This window comes from Pteronotus mesoamericanus, unplaced genomic scaffold (genome assembly GCF_021234165.1).
Source record: "Pteronotus mesoamericanus isolate MK-2021 breed Mesoamerican mustached bat unplaced genomic scaffold, CSHL_Meso_final contig_100, whole genome shotgun sequence".
In the NCBI taxonomy this organism is placed as follows: domain Eukaryota; kingdom Metazoa; phylum Chordata; class Mammalia; order Chiroptera; family Mormoopidae; genus Pteronotus; species Pteronotus mesoamericanus.
The window spans coordinates 18,418,345-18,437,693 of NW_026554999.1; the positions used below are offsets into that span (position 1 = coordinate 18,418,345).

General features: G+C 46.8%; 1 protein-coding gene across 1 annotated transcript; it reads right to left on the bottom strand.

Moving 5' to 3' along the window:
• Positions 1–2,134: 2,134 nt before the first annotated feature.
• Positions 2,135–18,711, bottom strand: STOML1 (stomatin like 1). Its single transcript, XM_054565114.1, has 7 exons — positions 18,511–18,711; positions 16,708–16,814; positions 15,525–15,674; positions 15,001–15,204; positions 6,115–6,286; positions 5,436–5,645; positions 2,135–4,905 (listed from the first exon to the last, which is right to left on the bottom strand). Exons 1-7 carry the CDS (start codon positions 18,668–18,670, stop codon positions 4,712–4,714), a joined length of 1,197 nt encoding a protein of 398 aa, XP_054421089.1. The 5' UTR covers positions 18,671–18,711; the 3' UTR covers positions 2,135–4,711.
• Positions 18,712–19,349: the final 638 nt, after the last annotated feature.

A 19,349-nucleotide genomic window follows, 5' to 3' on the forward strand; every position in this document is an offset into this window, starting at 1 on the left:
TCCTACTCCCTCATTCTCTCCCTACCCCCATCACCACCAAGTTCAGCTTTGGCCTGGACACACATAGGAGACGGGGGAGAGGGAGAGGGAGGGAGAGAGGCAGACAGACAGACAGACAGACAGAGAATATGTATACAGGAATGGTCAGGCAAACTAACATTTTAGAGGCCTGGGCCTAAGGCGCCTTTCCTCTCTTGACTTTCTCTCCACTGTCCCAAAGATCCTTCTAGAATCTTGAAAACTAGATCTGGAATGAGAAAATCAGCTATCCCCAAAATTGCCACAAGATGGTGCCACAAGCACATAAGTAGGCTTCCATGGGGTCCCTTCTGGGAGACAAGAATCACCAGGAAGGAAGCCAGGAGCCCCAGCACTCCTCCCCAGGCATCTCCTCCTCAGGTGCCACTAGCCCCTTCAGGGCAACCCACATGGCTCTGTTTGCACCACTGTGGCAGACACAAAATTTTTCCTCCTACCCCCTCTCTCTGTCCCTATCTCCTCGTTGTTTTGTCTCCCCTGTTCACTTTCCAGTCTCCCTCTGTCTCTGTTTCTGTCTCTCTTCCTAACCCCATCTCTCCCAATCTGTCTCTACTTTCATCTTCTTCAACAAACCTAATACATCCTCTTAGTCAACGAGTTAGTTTTAATAGCCAGTTGCTGGTATCTATTATATGGCAGACACTGCCAGTTGCTGCAAAGCAAGTTGGACTCCCAGTCCAGAGGAGCTAGCTCCCAGCAGAGGACTGTGACAAGCTAAGACCCTTTTATCCTGAGCCTCTTCCCTGTCCCCTCCTGGGTGAGTGGCAGAGAAGCTAGAGCACTAGGGGTAGGGACTTTGTCCCCTCACCCCACCACCATACAGTGGAGTCAGGCTTGGTGGAGCAACAGAAAGCCCTAGGATCTTTTTTATTTTTTTATTTATTGATTTTTAGTGAGAGAGATTTGCCATTCCACTTATTTATGCATTCGTTGGTTGAGTCTTGTATGTGCTCTGACCGGGGACCGAACCCACAACCTTGGTATATCGGGATGTTGCTCTAACCAACTGAACTACCCTATCAGGAAGCCCCAGGACCTTGAGAATCTCTTTATTTTAAGCCAATCCCACCACCCCATGATCCGCACTGATGTAGTGAACATAGGTTCTCTTCCCAGCTCCACCCCAGATCCCTCTGGGAAGGGCCTGCTGGGCCTCGGTCTTCTCATCTGTGAAATGAGCTCTGTGGGTCAATCACTTGCTCCCTTCCAGCTGGGGATCCTGAGGTTCTCCAGAACTACCCCGCCCTCCCCGCCCCGCCTTGGCTTTGCAGGTTCATCTCCTGCTCCCAGCTTCTCCTTACATTGGCTCCACTTAAAGAATTGCTGTCCTGGCTGGTAGTGTCACTTGATTTAGGATGGGAACCAAGACTCATTCACCAGAAAGACCCAGAAATGTTCTTCCAGCCTCCAATACATCCACAAACATTCCAGAAGCTCTACCTCCTCACCACTCTCAGTTCAGAGTTTCTCATTTAAAGGCCCCACTGAGGAGCTAACCAAGGAGGCCTGTGTGAGTGACCCAGTGACTATTTTCTCATCAGTACTTCTATCACTTGACTTTGTTAATTTACATCCCAGAGCAACACCCCATGTGCTGGGCTTTGTGTGGGAGTGGGTACATATTTACCCCATCCCATTCCCTCCCTTCTTTCTCCAGTCTCATTTATATTCCTAATGGGTCAAAAATGTACATGTAAAAAAACAAAATTATAAGGATACTTGTAATTCCTTTATAATCTCAGAATGAAGGCTTTTTACTTGATTCAAATTACAAATGCTTTGACCTAGCAATTTCCCTTCTAGTTTATCCTACAGATAACCTCAACCACAGTTTAATTGGCATACAGTGCAACATTGCTTGAAATAGCAAAACTCAAGACATACTCTAAGTGTAAGAGAAGTTAAATTGTGATACATTGATACAATGGAGTTACATGTAACTACAAAACTGAATGGAGAAGCCTGTGTGTGCTAATGTGGGGAAAAAAGAAAACCCTCAAGATTTTTAATGTTAAGTGAACAAAGCAACATGTTTGGTATGTTGCAATTTGTGTAAAAAGAAACTGCAGAGGATATATCATGTGACTGTACAAGCTATTCAAAATTTAACATGAAATATTTTAATATATAAATACAGCATAAAGGGTCTGGCACAAATAACACCCTTTTAGTTACAAAATCATAAGCATGCAATTATGTAACATAACAATATCACACTCAAGCCCACCATATGACATTTTAGGTGAAATGCTCAGATTAAAACTATAAATTGACCCTACCAACCACACTGGAACAGGCCCTACTTCTGCGGCACCCTGTATTATAATGTAGAGGCAGTGCCTCGTCCATCACAGGGACACTCCTAGCGCACAGTCACTAGTACCCTCCTTGTACTTGAGGTTCTAGTTCTCCAAACCGGAGGTGCCCAGTTACTTCTGTGTCCTCAGAGGGGCTTTCCATTCTGCCCAATGTTTTCCCTTTTTTAAAGTTTTATTGATATATTTAGGAAGAGAAAAAATTTGTTGTTCCACTTATTTATGCATTCATTGGTTGATTCTTGTATGTGCCCTACCATGGGCTCAAACCCACAACCTTGGCTTATGGGGAGGAAGCGCTAACCAACTGAGCTACCTAGCCAGGACTTCCCAATTTCTTTTCTTCTCTCCTTGCCCACACCTATCCACGTAGCTCCAAGCCTCAGGCATCACCTCCTCAAAGCTGTCTTTGACAGACACCCTCGCCCTGCTAGGTGCCCCTTGTTCTCCTGCAGGGACTGTAAGGTCTGCTCAGTCCTTGGAAGCCCAGGGGCCCTGGAGCCCATGAGCTGCATTTCCTGGAGTGCTGGTCTTGCCTGAGCAGCAGAGTCCCAAAAGGGGGTTATTAATGGCTGGCAGCAGGACTTGCTCTCCACCACAGACACTTAGGGGAACTTTCAGTTTCCCCTGATCCTTCCACACCCACACAGACTCTGAAGAGTTTCGGTTTCCTTTACGCTTTCACATTAAGCCTTCACAGGAAGGTGCCTGGGCTGCGCCATTTAACCCTCAGTGAGCCCTGTGCTGTAGCAATGGAGGGGACAGAGAACTGTTCATGTGACGCTCATGGTTCCATCAGGAGGGCAGACACTTGTGCAAGGAACAGTGACACAAGCCGTGGGGAATGGGCACAATGAGAGCCCGCCAAGAGGAGGGGGGAGCCAGGCAAGAGGGAGAGAGCAATGCCCCACTAGGCCTTGGGGTGGCAGGAGTGTGGCCATGTGGGACAAGGGGGAAGTCTTCGGAGCAGACAGCCTGGTTGGGCTGACAGCCTGGTTGGGCGGCCTCCAGGTGAGTGGAGAGGGCAGAGCATGGGCAGCAGGCTGAGGTTCTGGCCCTCAGGGAGGGGGCCCTGGAGCTGCAACCTGAGCCCATGCACGTGCAGTCTGTGCTGGGAGGAGGCAAAAGAGGAGGGACAAGGCCCTGGCAGGAACCAAAGGACAAAGTCTAATACCAAGGAAGCTGGAGAGGGCCCTGTGGGAGGTCTGGTGCCAGAGGCTGTTTCTCAAAGGAAGGCTCAGGTTTCTGTGGGGGACTTTTCCACAAGCCTTTTCAGGAAGTGAGATTCAGTTCTGAGGAATGCAGGAGTAAAAAGTCCCTCCTCTGGGGTGCCTGGGGCCTGGGTTGGAACAGTGAAGCAGAAGTCTCCAGGCCAGAACTCCATGCAGGTTTCCTTGTTTCCTTCCCTTTGGCCAGTACAGAAAGTGAGCCGAGGTGTAACAGAAGGGGAGGCACAGACCTGCCCTAACTCCTCTCCTGAATGGGGTGGCTCCACCCCGTCTCACAGCCCTGCTCCCGCTCTTCCCTGGCACACCTCCTCTATCAAGAGGAACAGTGCTGGCTCCTGCCCAGAGGCCTTCAGCACAAAGGGGATCTATGGGTGATTCCAGAGCATCAGGAGGGCTTGTGTCAGCCTTTGGGGCCCTGGTCCCTGGCCACCATCACCAAGGGATCATCCAACACTGTACCCTACTGCTTTCCAAGTCATTTGAGTTTTCAAAGCGCTGGTAGGAAGCACAGAAGAGCAGGGCTCTCTTCATGGTACCCTAGGCCCCAGCCTGGCCCATCAGGCATGCAAGACAGAGCTGTCAGTCAGGTTAAGAGGTGTTTAGGGCCCAGGGAGGAGCAGGCCCCACTCTTTCCCATCCCAACCCCCACTGGCCTGGACCTGGACTATAGCCTAGAAGGCAGGCCCTGCCTGATCCCCAGATCCCTCTGGCTGCAGGGATCTCTCCTTGGTGGTTGCCTCCTTCTCCATACCCCACCACCTATACACACACACACACTCTGGAGCTGGGAACCTGAGCCACGAGCTTTGCTCCCTCACACTGGGACCCAGCCAGCTGCTGCCAAGTTGTCTCTGTGGGCCCTGCCTCTCTGATCACACAGGCAGTATTAGCAGAGCAGGCCTGGCGCTCCTGTCATTGTGCTGTGTACCCAGTTCAGGACTGGGTCCTTGGCAAGGGACTGGGGTGGGCAGGGCAGCATGACTCAGCCTCCATTCACTGGCGCTTAGCTGGGTCTGAAACTTCTCAGGGACTCACTAATCTGAGGCGCGGAGCCAATGCTTGTTCCCCCATGACGCCCCTGGCTTGGTGCGAGGCTTGGGCTGGGCTACGGACGGTCAGCCAAGGCTGCTACTTCAGGGCCCTGAGGACAGCCTCCAGTTTCATGGCCGTTGCCAAGTCACCCTTCACCTTCAGCCGCCCACTCATGTAGGCCCCCAGGGGCCGCAGCTCCCTGCACAACAGGGCCCACAGGTCCGCCTCAGCCAGCTCCACCTCCACGTCAGGGATGCCATCAGGCACCCCGTGTCCCACTCTCCCTTGCCCTGTGGGGAGAAAGAAAAGCAAGTGTGAGTAGGGGGACAGCTACATGGTGGGAGAAAAGGGGGTTAGCATGTCCCACTGGGAGGAGTAGAGAGTAGTGGTTAAGCATTCAGGTTCTAATACCTGGGTTCAAGTCCTATTGGCTATGTAACTGCTCAGAGTCTCAGTTTCCAAACTGGTGAAACGGGGATGGTGACAGCCCCTAAATCATAGGCTCATGATGAGAAGTAGGTGAGATAACGCACAAAAAGTACTCAGCACAGAGCCTGGCACATAGCAGGCCTGCAGTATATGCAGGGCTGTTGGTACAGGAGGCTTGGCTATCTGAGTTGCCCTGCTGATGAGGACAGGGTGGGGAGACGAAGGCTAGGGTAATCACTGTCTGCACATGGTGTCTGCGCCTCTGACTGCTCTGGGTTTATTTACCCTATACTCTTTTTGGGCGCAGGCATAGTCTAAAAGAGGACCCAGGGGAGGGGGGAGGGGCTACAAGCAACCTGGGTGGGAAAGAGAGGGCAGGGAGGGCATGCACCTGTAGTGAGGTCCAGGAAGTAGATGCTCTGGGTGCCATCAGGCAGGATGACATTGAACTGGTAGCAGGCCCCGACTTGGCTGACCAGGGTCTCAGACAGGTAGGGCTGCAGAGCGGTCAGCAGCCCCTCAGCCACAGGCTGCTTCAGGCTGGGCCCAGCACCAATGTGAGGGACAGGCAGCTCAACTTCACTCACCATCTCCAAGGTGTCTGTGGTGGAGGAGCCCACAGGGTTGGGGAGAGAAGCAGAGAGGGGAGGTCAATTTGCTGCCAAGGCCAGGATCACTGGCCTCCATACCCTTGTAGCTGTTCCCTCTTTCATCCCCTTCAGGTCTGGGTTCAACTTCCTCCTCTGTTAAGAAGCTGCTCTTGAGTTTTCAGCCTTAACTCCCAAGCCCCATTTCTAAGGTACTCCAGTCTTGAATGTAAATCTCTTTTGTGGATGGTGTTGCTTCCCGCTATGCAGTCTACCAAAGGCCTGCATGCAGTCCCGAATACCTGGGCTCTTTCCACCGCCTGAGCTCTGGATAGCTCCAGAATCGCAGTAGCCGGACAGATAGGCAGGGTATGGACTATACAAAGGTGTTTGGTTAAGGGAGCAAATAGCAAAACTCAGCCTGTGCTGGACACCAAGCAGAGTGTCCTGCTGAGCCCCCACCCTTTTCTGGAGGCTCCTCACCTTGCCCCAGGGGCAGGGCACCTCCTGCCACTGAGGACACGCCCGCCCCCAGAAGGTGGGGAGCAAGCTGCTGGAGGGGGCTGTCCTGGGGCGGCTGCAGCACAGCCTCTACTGCCAGCTCCACACGGTCCACCTCGAGACCCCAGGCCCTGGTCACATCGTTGATCTCCAGCTGGAGGACAATGTGGGGATAAATGGAACTCACTCAGCACGTCTTCCTGGAACAGATTCTTTGGATAGGCTGGTATAGCCACACATGGACATGGCGACACATGAGGCACCACACTTGCCCTTAACAAGTTTCCTCCTGGGAACACAGGCACGAGACAATTACAACTCAGCTGTGGGCTGCTGGCAGTAAGCACTCAGGAGAGGAAGAGGAAAGACATGGGGCAGTAAGTTCTCCAGGTGAAGGGGCATCAGAGAAAGGAAGGCCCTTCGGGGCAATGGGAACAGCATGTACACAAACCCAGACAGGAGAACCTGGAATATTCTGGAACTGCAAGTAACCATAGCTCCTTCAGTTACATACTCAAGTGAGGGCTGGGAAACGAGAGACAGCTGAGGGGTATGAGGTGGCTGCTCCTGCTCACCTGGATTTATTTTGAGGTGCAAAGAGCCCCAGTAGGAGTTTAGCCGGGAGTTGACAGAGCAGACTTGGTTGTTGGAAAGATTCTCTTGTTGCCATGTGGACACTGGGTTGGAGGAGCTGACGGTGGAGGCACAGAGACCAAATAGGATGTTGTTTCAAAGTGCCAACAGAAGCCCTGGCTGGTGTGGCTCAGTGGATTCAAAGTGCCAACAGAATTGATGTGAATCTGGTGTCAGGCAGCCAGGCAGCCATGGAGCCAGGATATACCAAGGAAGGAGCACAACTCTGTAAACTCTATGAAGCTATAGCAAGACACCAGAAAAAGAGAACCACTAGGCTAGCTGGCTGCTCGGATGTGCGATGACAGAGAAGGCCGAGAGGAATCAGACAGAGAGGAATCAGACAACTCAGGTTTCTGGTGTGGGTCATAAGTGTGGCGGTCCACCTAGGAGGACACACAGGGGGCGACACAGAATTAGGAATGGGTAGGGGAGGGATGATCATTTTTTAAAATATATTAAGCTTGAGGTGTGCATGGCACAGCCAACTGTCCACTAGGCAGTTGAATAAATGGGTCCAGGATGCAGGAGAGAGTGGGGCTGGAGCAGAGTGGTGTGAGTAATTAGCGTCCAGAGGGAGCAAAAGCCACAGCTAAATGAGATCTACCCAGGAGGTCACAGATGAAAACAGGCCATTGACAGAAACCTGGACACTGAAGAACAGGACAACAAGGAGTAACAACGGTAACCAGAAGGAAGGAGGAAATCCAGGGTGTGGAATAATGGAAGCCCAGAAAAAGCAGACAATCCATCTAGACTAAGAGAAGGATGGGTGCACAGAGGCAAAGGCTGCTACCAAGGGAAGAAGGGGAAGGACAGAAAAGTGCCCTCTGCATTAGCAAGAGTGAGTTCACCATGATGTCTGTTTTAGGAGCCTGGGAGAAGCCTAGACTAAAGATAAGAAAAAAGGAAGGAAAGAGAGGAGAGGTATAAGGACAAGAAGAGAGGATGAAAGGATCATGAGAGGATAAAGGGAGCGCTGTCCTGGGCCCAGAGCACTGTTGGTGCAGGGATGAGCCCAGACAGAGGAAGCAGATGCTTCCCATGAGGCAGAAAAAACAGCACAAATCCTGATGAGTTTGTAGGCGTGATGCTGGAGGATCCTGAAAGAGTTCTTGCCCTAGAGTTTTTCTCCTGAGCTTTAGGAGGCCAGGCCAGCTTCACAGAGTGAAGGATGAGGATGGGAAGGCTGAACCAGGGCAGTGAGGGGTGGCCTGGAGCAGCTAAGGAGAGTCCAGCAAGTAAGAGGCAGAGGATGTTCAATACCTCCAGATGAAATGTAAGCAAAAGGAAAGTGAGAGAGAAAAATGTATGCCAAAACTAGGACTTAGGGGATATGCAGGTTTCCCCAAGATTTCATTTTAGCCAGAGACACTGACCCCACTTTACCAGTGGCCAGCTCAGCCTGGGCATGGGCCCTAAATGACTCTAACATCCCAGTGTGAGACTGCCTGCCTCTCTTGGGTTTGTGCACCAAAGCCAAGAGGAACAGGCCAAGATCGATTTTCTCTTCCTAAATGTACGTTTAAATGGAATGGGGTTCCATAAATAAAAATTCTTATCAACTTGTTATCTGGGTTATATAAAATTGAGCTCAAAAAATGAACTTAGGAGAAGACTAGACTAACTAAGTGAGAACTTACACAAAAAGATAGAAATCATAAAAAAAGGAGCAGTCAGTAATGAAGAATACAATAACTGAAATGAAGAATACATGAGGTGGAATCAAGAGCAGATTAGATAGAGGATGGAATCAGTGATTTAGAACATAAGGTAGTGGAAAACACCTAACTGGAACAGCAAAAAGAATTTCAAAAAATGAGGACTGTTTGAGGGACCTCTGGGACAATATCAAGCATAAAAACATTTGCATCATAGGGGAACCAGAAGGAGAAGAGAAAAAAGCAAGATATTGAAAACCTATTTGAAGAAATAATCATAGAAAACTTCCCTAACCTGCAGAACTAGACATACAAATCCAGGAAATGCAGGGAGTCCCAAACAAGATGAACCCTAAGAGGCCCACATCAAGACAAATTTAATTAAAATGCCAAAGGTTAGAGACAAAGAATCTTAAAAGCAGCAAGAGAAAAGCTTCTACATGGGAGCTCCCATAAGATTGTCAAATGATTTCTCAACAAAAACCTTGCAAGCCAGAAGGAATTGGCAAGAAATATTCAAACTGATGAAAAGCAAGTACCTACAGCCAAGATTATTCTACCCAGCAAGACTATCATCTAGAATCGAAGGGGAGAGAAAGTTTCCAAGACACGAAAAAGCCCAAGGAGTTCATCACCATCAAACCAGTATTATTACAAGAAAGGTTAAAGGGACTTCTTTAAGAAGAATAAAAAAAGAAATTAAAAATATGAATAATGAAATGGTAATAACTACATACCTATCAATAATTACTTTAAATGTAAATTGATTAAATGATCCACTCTAAAGATACAGGATGGCTGAATGCACATGAAAACAAGACCCATACATATCCTGCCTAAAGGACACCCACTTCATATCAAAAGACACAAATGGACTCAACAATAAAAATAAAGTAAAAAAAAGTGTGGAGATTCAGAACAGGCTTAATTAGATATAGAGAAATAAAGAAATACATCATCCCTTAAAAAAAGACACATACAGACTGAAAGTAAAGGTATGAAAACAGGTATTTCACACAAATGGTAACAAAAAAAAAAAAGCTGGGGTACTATATTTATATCCAACAAAATAGACTTTAAAACAAAGGCTATAACAAGAGACAAAGGAAGACATTTCATAATGATAAAGAGATCACAAGAGGATATAGTGGGAGCACCTAAGTATATAAAGCAAATATTGACAGACATGAAGAGGGAAATCTATAGTAGTACAGTCATAGTAGGGGACTTTAATACACCTTTGATATCAATAACATCATCCAGACAGTAAATCAACAAGGAAACAGCAGCTTTCTATGCTACATTAGACCAAATGGACCTAAAAGATATTTTTAAGAACATTTCATCCAAAAGCAGCAAAATATACATTCTTTTCAAGAGCACATGGGACACTTTCCAGGATAGACCACCTGCTGGGTCACAAAACAAGACTCAATAAACTTAACAGGATTTAAATCATATCAACCATCTTCTCTAAACACAATGGTATGAAACTAGAAATGAATTACAAGAAGAAAACCGAAAAACACACATGCATCGAGGCTAAATAACATGTTACTATACAATAAACGGGTAAACAATAAGATCAAGGAAGAAATAAAAAAATATATTGAGACAAAAATGAAAACACAACAACTCCAAATCTGTGGGACACAGCCAATGCAGTTGAAGGGGAAAATTCATAGCAATACAGGCCTACCTCAAGAAACAAGAAAAATCTCAAAACAATCTAATCTTTCACCTAAAGAAGCTAGAAAAAGTTAAATGAAGTTGATAAACCTTTAACCAGATTCATCAAGAAAAAAAATGAAAGGACCAAATAAATAAAAGCAGAAATAGAAGTGACAACTGACACCACAGAAATACAAAGGATTTTAAGAAAATATTATGAACAACTATATCCCAACAAATTGGACAACCTAGAAAAAAATGGATCAATTTCTAGAAACATAAAATCTTCCAAGGCTGAATCAAGAAGAAACAGAAAATGGGAACAGATCAGTAGCGACTACTAAAATCCAACAAAATCAAGTCAGTAATCAAAAACTCCCAACAAACGCAAGTCCTGCACTGGATGGCTTCAGAGGTAAATTTTATCAAACATTCAAAGGAGAAATAACACCTCTCCTTCTCAAACTATTCCAAAAAACTGAAGAGGACGGAAGGCTCCCAGACTCATTTCATGAAGCCAGCATTACCCTGATACCAAAACCAAAGACAGTAGAAAAAAAAATTTTTTAACCACTAATCCATGGTAAAAATAGAAATAGAAAATCCTCAACAAAATATTAGCAAACTGAATTCAGCAATACATTAAAAAGATCATACACTATGATCAAGTTAGACTTATTCCTAGGAAGCAAGGATCGTTCGATAACTGCAAATCTATAAACATTATATATCGCAAACAAAATGAAGGATAAAAATCATATGATCATATCAATAAATGCAGAAAAAGCATCTGACAAAACCCAACATCCATTTATGAAAAAATCCCTTGGCAAAGTGGGAATAGAGGGAACATACCTCAACATAATAAAGGCCATAATATGACAAGCCCACAGCTCTCATCCTACCCAGGAGGGAAAAGCTAACAGCATTCCTTTTAAGATCATGAACAAGACTGTCACCACTTTTACTCAATATAGTATTGGAAGTCAACACAACAATCAGATAAGAAAAAGAAATAAAAGGCATCCAAATTGGAAAGAAGTAAAACTGTCATTATTTGCAGATTACATGATACTGTATAGAGAGAACCTTAAGGTTCCACAAAAAAAACTGTTAGACCTAATCAATGAATTCGGTAAATTTGCAGGATACAAAATTGATATTTAGAAATTGGTTTCATTTTTATACACCAATAACAAACTACCAGAAAGAGAACGTAAAAAAATCCCATTTAAAATTGGATCAGAAAGAATAAAATACCTAGGAATACATTTAACCAAGGAGGTAAAAGACTTGTACTTGGAATACTATAAGACACTGAAGAAAGAAATTGAAGAAGATATAAATAAATGGAAGCATATACCCTGCTCATGGGTAGGAAAAATTAAGATCATTAAAATGGTCGTACAACCCAAAGTAATCTAAAGATTCAGTGCCATTCTTGTCAAAATACCACAGGCATTTTTCACAGAATTAAACAAATAATGCTAAAATTTATCTGGAACCACAAAAGACACCCCAATAGCCAAGGCAATCCTGAGAAAGAACAAAGGTGGAGGTATCATGCTACCCGATACCAAATTACACTATAAGGGTATTGTAATGAAAGCAGCATGATACTAATATAAAAGCAGACACATAAATCAACAGAAGAGAGAGCCCAAAAATAAACCTACAACTTTATGGTCAATTAATATTTGACAAAGGAGGCAAGAACATACAATGGGGTAAAGACAGTCTACTCAATAAATGGTGTAGGGAAAATTGGACAGAAACATGCAAAAAAAAAAAAATTAAACTAGACCATGTTCTTACACCATATAGAAGAATGAAATGGATTAAAGGCTTCAATGAAAGATCCAAGACCATAAAACTCCTAGAAGAAAACATAGGCACTAAACTCTTTGACATCCCCGTTAGTACTATTTTTTTGGATGTGTGTTCTTGGACAAAGTAAACAAAAGAACAATAAATAAATGGGACTACAACAAAATAAAAAGTTTTTACACCGTGAAGAAAACTATCAACAAAACGAAAAGGCAATCTACTCAATGGGAGAACATATTTGCCAGTGATAAATGATAAGGCATTAATATCCAAAATATATCAAAAACTTATACAACCTAACACACACGCGCGCACGCGCAATTCAATTAAAAAAATGGGCAGAGGACCTGACTAGACATTTCTCCAAAGAGGACATGCAGATGGCTAACAGACATACGAAAAGACACTAAAAGTCAGTAATCATCAAAGAAATGCAAATTAAAACCGCAATGAAGTATCACCTTGCACTTGTCAGAATGGCTATCATCAATAAATCAAAAAAAACAACATGCACTGACACCACATAATGTGTGCTGGTTTGGGTGTGTGCATAATTTCTACCCTGGAATAAGGTTTATAAACCTTGGCTTTGCGTCATATCCAAAGGGGCCCTGTTGAGTTGGCTTATTCCTGAAATAGAGGAAAAAGCCATTCAGTTAAGCAGATGCTTCAGAAGGAGTGGGAGAAATATGGCAGGTACCTGCTGGAGAGGGTTCAGAAGATACCCATTCTGAATGTAATTCTTAGGTTTATCCCAAACCAATCTTAGGATTTTCCATACATTGGCTTTGTTTGACCCTCTTTTCTTGAAGGTTTGTAAGTTAACCATAGCCTGTCAAATGTCCCAGTTTCAGTGGAATCTTGTATTTCTGGTTTATTATAACAAGAAATTGTTCTCTCAAAAAACAAACAAAAAAAAAAAACCAACAAGTGGCACCGAGGATGTGGAAAAATGGGAACCCTGTGCACTGTTGGCGGGAATGCAGATTGGTACAGCTGTTGCCTAACTCAAGGAGTTCCCCACTTAGGGGGTATTGATTGTCATTGTCTGTAGGTAGTTTTATACTTGGAACAAGTGAAGGAGACAGGGAATTCACATCCTGAGCTCTGTCTCCCTGAAGGGAGGCTTAGCCATAGCTTATATTCACTATTTGGTTAATTACATGTTGATTTCTTGTTTGCAGCTGGCTACACTTAATTGGTTTGGGTTCCTGTCAAGTTCATCCTATTTACAGCAGCATCTATAAAATACTGTGCTACATTTTGACACTTAGCAAGAATGGCATTTAGGAAGAACTACCCAGACCTTGAGACATTTGTCCTACCTAACACAGCCAAGATGGAAAATAGTATGTAGGTTCCTCAAAAAATTAAAAATAGAACTACCCTATAACCCAGCAATCCTACTTCTGGATATTAATCCAAAGAAATCCAAAACATTAATTCAAAATGTTATATGCACCCCTATGTTCTTTGCAGCATTATTTATAGTAGCCACAATATGGAAGCAATCTAAGTGTCCATCATTAGACAAGTAGATAATGAAGTGCTACATAGATACAATGGAATATTACTCAGCCATAAAAAAGAATGGTATCTTCCCATTTGTGGCAACACGGATGGACCTAGGTGTTATGCTCAGTGAAATAAGTCAGACAGAGAAAGACAAGTACCATATGATTTCACTTACATGTGAAATCTGAAAAACAAAATAAACAAACAAAACAGAAATAGACTCAGATACAGAGAATAGACTGGTGGTTGCCAAAAAGGAAGAGGGTTAGGGGTTTGGGTGAAAAAGGTGAAGGGATAGTAAGTACAAATTGGCAGTTATAAAATAGTCCATGAGCATGTAAAGTACAGCATATGGAATACAGTCAATAATATTATAATAGCTATGTATGGTGGCAGGTGGGTACTAGACTTACTGGGGAGATCACTTCGTAAGTTATATATAAATATTTAACCACTATGCTGTACTCCTGAAACTAATATAATATTAAATGTCAACCATAATTGAAAAATATTTTTAAATTTTTTTAAAAGATCAAGCCCTGGGTTGGGTGTGGGAGGGGAGCAGTTGTTCTGGCTCTAGTCCAGCTCTGCCCCTGACCGTGGCTCTCAGAGGCATGCGAAATAATTTCTGAGGCTTAGTTTCCTCCATCCAAAATGAAACACGAACACCCGTCTTGCAGCAAAATATAAAGCTGAGATACACTGGGGCTGGCAAAAGAACTTTATCAACTATAAAATGCTCTGCCCATAAAAGGTACTGCTATTATCAAGTAGTGTTTTCTCGGGAATTTCACCGAGTTGGTTGATTTACTTTCCGAAAGAACTGGCACTTCCAAGACTGGCAATGCCCCACTGCCCACTGCTTTCCTCTAATCCCAGTTCGCGGGAGAAAGTAGAGCTGAGAGGAATGAGGGGCAAGTTCACCTGTGTTTCCCTGTTAGGCCATGGGATCAGGGGATACACTACCACCTGCGTATTCATTTCTACCCCAACTTGTCATAGGATTTAAGGTGAATTCCAGTGTAGATAATTGCTTACCCATGGAGAAGCAGGAAAAAGGACCAAATGTCCTTGTGTCCCTTTCTTCTATGAGACCCCGGAACACAAAACCACAAAAATGCACATGCTGCAATGAGGAGCAGAGAACTCCCCAGAAGCTGACTGGGCCAGGCAGGCCCCCGCTCTTTTCATCCACCTGCTTCCCACAAGTCTACTGAAGGGCTTTGGGGCCCACTGTTGTCATGGCAATGCCGACAGAACAGTGAAGGGCAAAACCTCAGCAGTCAGAGGCAGACCCCAAGAATTCCTGTCAGGCCACACCCCTGTCAGAGCCCCTTTGCCTCTCAGGGACTGGTTTGCCCCAGATTGCTATGGTCTGCCTATCTTGCATTCCTCAACACATAGTCCCACCCACACCACTGGCTCTTCAAAGATTGTCACACTCTTCAGGCATATGGTAAACTGAGGCCCAGGGTGGCCAGCTGCTTTGTTCAAAGTGTCCCATAGGCAGAGCCAGGCCCAGGAGTCAGCCACCAACTCTGCCTCATGAAAAGTCGCCTACCAGGAGCTGGTCGCTAATCTTGAGCTTTTCCATCTGGATCTCCCGCAGAGGCCTCTTGAGCAGGGCCCTGGTCATGGCATTCTGGGCTGTCATGCGTGTGGCTATGTTCAAGTCCTTCACAGTCATCACTGACAATACTGGGTCCCAGATGCGGAACTGGACATCGGCCCCCACTGACAGCACAGCCCCATCCTTAGACGCCAACTGTTAGGGGAGGCCATGAAAGAGGAGACGCTCAAGGGACTGAAGCTGCAGGGAGGTCAGACCCACTGATCCACCCACCCGGCTTGATCCACCCACCCGGTCACTAGCACCTTGTGGACAAAATGGTTTCCCCAAGTACATGCGGTCAGGTATATGGAGCAAAGATGAGCTCCTAGTCTCCATCCTCAATTTTCTGGTCTCCTCCCTATCCCCTACCCCCTGCCCTTAATGGCTACTCATAGGCCAAGGTACTGGCACCCAGAATACACTCTATACAAACCCGAACTCCCTCTGTCTAGGTAAGCCGAGAAGCCCCTCACCTTGCAGGGAGGGACATTGAAGGCTCGTGTCCTCAGATCCACTCTCTGAAAGGAGTCAATGAAGGGCAGGAGCAGAACCATGCCAGGCCCTTGAGGGGTGCAGATCCGGCCCAGTCGAAATACGATCATCCGCTCATAGGTGGGCACAATCTGTCAACAATGGCAAAGGAAGGGTTGAGAGCAGTGAGCCCAAGCTGGCAATGACATCTGCCCAGGGCTCCCCCCTTATCTCTCTCCCCCTTTTCCTGGGCAATGTCAGCTATCCTTAAACTCTGTTTTTCAAGGAGAAAACCAAGGCTCTGAGAGGCTAAGTGACTTGCTCAATAATCACAGTCCCTAAGTGAAATAGGCAAGATCTGGGTGCTGAATGCTCTCAACTACCATACTGTATTAGCTTCATCCTCAGAGAAACTTTTCATTTCTGTGGCCTGAAGCTAGGTGTGACTCAAACCAGAAACCTGTCTTCTCTTGAATTAGTTAGAAGCAAATTCTGGGCTGCTCTATGAGTAACCGAAAGCAAAGAGCTTTGCCAGCTCCAGGTGCCTCGAGTCCTCAAAGAAGCAAATACATGCAAATTGAGAAATGAAGGCCCAGAGAGGCAAAATGAGTTGCCCAAGGTCACAAATATTTCAGCGGCAGTTTTAAGGCTAGGATTTAGGACTTTCTCAGGAATTCCTTCCAGACCACACCAAACCCAAAGGCTTTTTAGAAGAGCTGACTGTGGCCTAGGGCCACACAAAGGCCTGCCTGGGCTAGCACTGCACTACAGCTTTCAGGTGTGGTCCTCAGCTATAGTTCATCCTCTTCCCATCTGCACCAACCCCCATGAAGACGAGGCCAGATTTCTTTTCACTCATTATCTGCTGGCCAACTTGAGTGTTTTTCACTTCTAATTTAGCCTGACCTGAAGGTAAGAAGATGTGGCAAAAATATCTGCGTGCACCTTAACAAGATTATCCAGAGCCCATCTCTTGGTAGTTTGGTTCCCATGTGACTTTGGACAAATCTAAGTCTCAGTTTCCTCATCTGAAAGATGGGAATGAATAATTCTCACCCAGCTCATTTCACAGAGGTGTGATAACAGATATTTAAGGGAAGGAAGCAGAAGGTAGAAAATTCATCCATCAATGCCAAAGCTCTCAGTACGGCCCAACCACCCTGGCACTATCCCAGTCAGCCTTACCTTCAGGGCAAACCAGCCAGAAATGGGGAAGGTGATCAGCAACAACAAGAATCCCAGGAAACTAATGAGGCCGTGGCAGAGGCAAGAGGGCCAGGTCTGAGGTGCATCTGAGACAAGAGAACAAAGGCAGTCAAGGGACACCACTGGATCTGCCAGGACAACTACAGACAGAGTGAATGTGGTCAAGTATACCTTCGGCCCACCTCGCTTCCTTCTCAGGGCTCTCAATCTGCCTCCTCACCTAATACTCCTATATCTTTGGGGAGGTGCTAGTTAAGGACTGTTCCCTCCTCCCACACATCAAGACTAATCTGTACCGCCCTGGCATGGTGGCTCAGTTGGTTGGAGCATCCTCCCATACGCCGAAAGCTTGTAGGTTCTATCCCCAGTCAGGACACATACAGGAGGCAACTGATCAATGTTTTGCTCTCACCATCAATGGTTCTCTCTCTCTTTCCCTTCCTCTCTCTCAAAAATCAATAATCATATCCTCAGGTGAGGATTTAAAAAAAAACAACCTAATCTGCCCAAAATCCAACTCTCTCAAGACTATTCTCTGCTGGACAATAGTCATTGTATCTGAGAAGCAAATAATGTGATGCCTTCCTCACTTGGCTGAGCAGGAGCAATCTTCTTACATCGTGCCTTCCCAGACTTGGCACAGAGCCAGGAGCACCTGGGGCTCTGTAAACACAGGCCAGCTTAAACTCAAAGTTGCTGGCATAACACACCCCTCCTCTCCCACCAGCCCTAGAAGTGTGCTTTCAAGGAGTCGTTTGCCTAAAGGAATAAAGCATTAATGGTTCAACAATAGAAGCCATAGGTGAGGACTAAGAGGTTCTTTTCTAGCTCACAATTCTTTACCCCACTTTAGTGCCCTAAGGACCACCAAATGCATGCTTCACTTAAAGAGCTTCAGGTAGGAGGCGGAGAGGGGGAACTAAGATGATGAGGCTCAGCTGAGCCAGAAGTTCTAGCCCCTGGAGAGCCAGGAGCCCAGGATGGGAGTGAAGCTGAGACAACCTCAGAATCTGGGATGAGATAATTCCCTTTTCTCTTTCCCTCCCAACCCTGGACAGGAAGCAGACAGGAGCCTCTGCCCATCTTCCCAGTAATCCCACACTCTCTAGGCACTCTGAGTTCCAGGATACTAAGTCTCCTTTCCTGCCTGGCTATGAGCCACATGGCCCCTGCAGAAAAAGAACCCTTAGATGGGGCAGCTGTCACTGCAGGAGGGTCAAGGAGGGACCAAATCCTCCAGAATTCGGTTGTCAGGCTGAGGAATGTGGGACTCAAGGCTTTGGGGCACGACAGGGCCAGAGCGGACACACAGGCAGCTGAGGGCCTTTTTAGCTTGCACACCTCCACCAGGAAACGGAGGTTAAGTACTGAAGCTCAGGGAATCTAGAGATGCGTGGGGTGGGTGGGGGGCAGTGAAGATCCTGACACTTCTCTGCTGGCAAGTGCCCCTGGCGTGCTGACTACCTTGTATGCCTAGACCTTTGTTTCTCCGTGGTCAAAATCGGAACTTGAAACTTCTGCCCAGGCCTAAAGGGCTGATAAAAACCGAGGAGGAATGAGGTGGGGCGAGGCTCCTTGAAGATTAGAACTCCGGGGCTGCAGTCCCATAGCGCTAGAAAGGGCAGATCGGCGCTGGTATCCCAATGCTGTACAGGCCCCCTCCCGCTCCCTCCTCTTAGGGTGCGACTACGCCAGACCAGCTAACTTCTGAGAGGAAGAGAGTTCGGGCCGGGTCCCCCCACCTCCCGCGTCCTCCGTGCTGGGGGTGGGGGCGCCACTCACCAGCCCCCGGCCCGACGCCGCCGTGCTCCGCCAAGTAGTCCTTCTGCGGGCCCAGGAAGCCAAAACTTGACTGCTGGAAACGGTCAAAGTCCCCCAAGGGCAGCGCCCGGTACCCTGACCTGCCGACCATGGCTCTTGACACGGGGTTGAGGGGACACATCCCGCGCCCCAGACGTGTCCGAATAGACCTCAGGGCCTTTGCCCCGCTCCGCCCCGCCCCGCTTAAGCCCTGCCGGCCACTGCTTCCGGTTTTACCTGCGCGGCCAGCGGCGGCGGCCCAGGCGCAGAAGGCGGAGGCAGGCCGGCCCTGCTCCCGCCGTCGCACATCGCCACCTGCGCTAGGAGGACCGAACTGCAGCCGCAGGGCTGGGAGGGAGTGGTCTTCCTTCTCGGATGTCCGCAGGCGTTCTTGACTCCTCTGCTTGCTGCCCCTCGGCCTTAGAGAAGGATCAGGAGAAGTTGGCTTTGAAAGGGATTTTTCAGTAGCCGACTTATCCAGAATCAAGGAAATGGTACCATTCCCTCTCCAAACTCAAGTACTGTGGTGGGGCTGTGTATGCTGAGGGGAGGGGAGTTGAGGGTGGGAGGGTTATCTAGAATTACGGTTTTTTTCAGGGCATGGTCAGCAAATTATTCCACTTTGTGTCCCCACAGCCCAGCAAGCAGGGCCTGGCAGAGAGGATCTCAGTACTTTTTTGTTGACTAGGTCACTGTGGTCAAGGTGGGGCAGGGGGGCCTGAACTTTGGCACAGAAAGAGAGAAATTTCGTGTGCAGACTTCAGGAAGCACAGCAGAGTAATGAATGAGGGGTTTGTACAGAGATATTACAGGGCAGACCC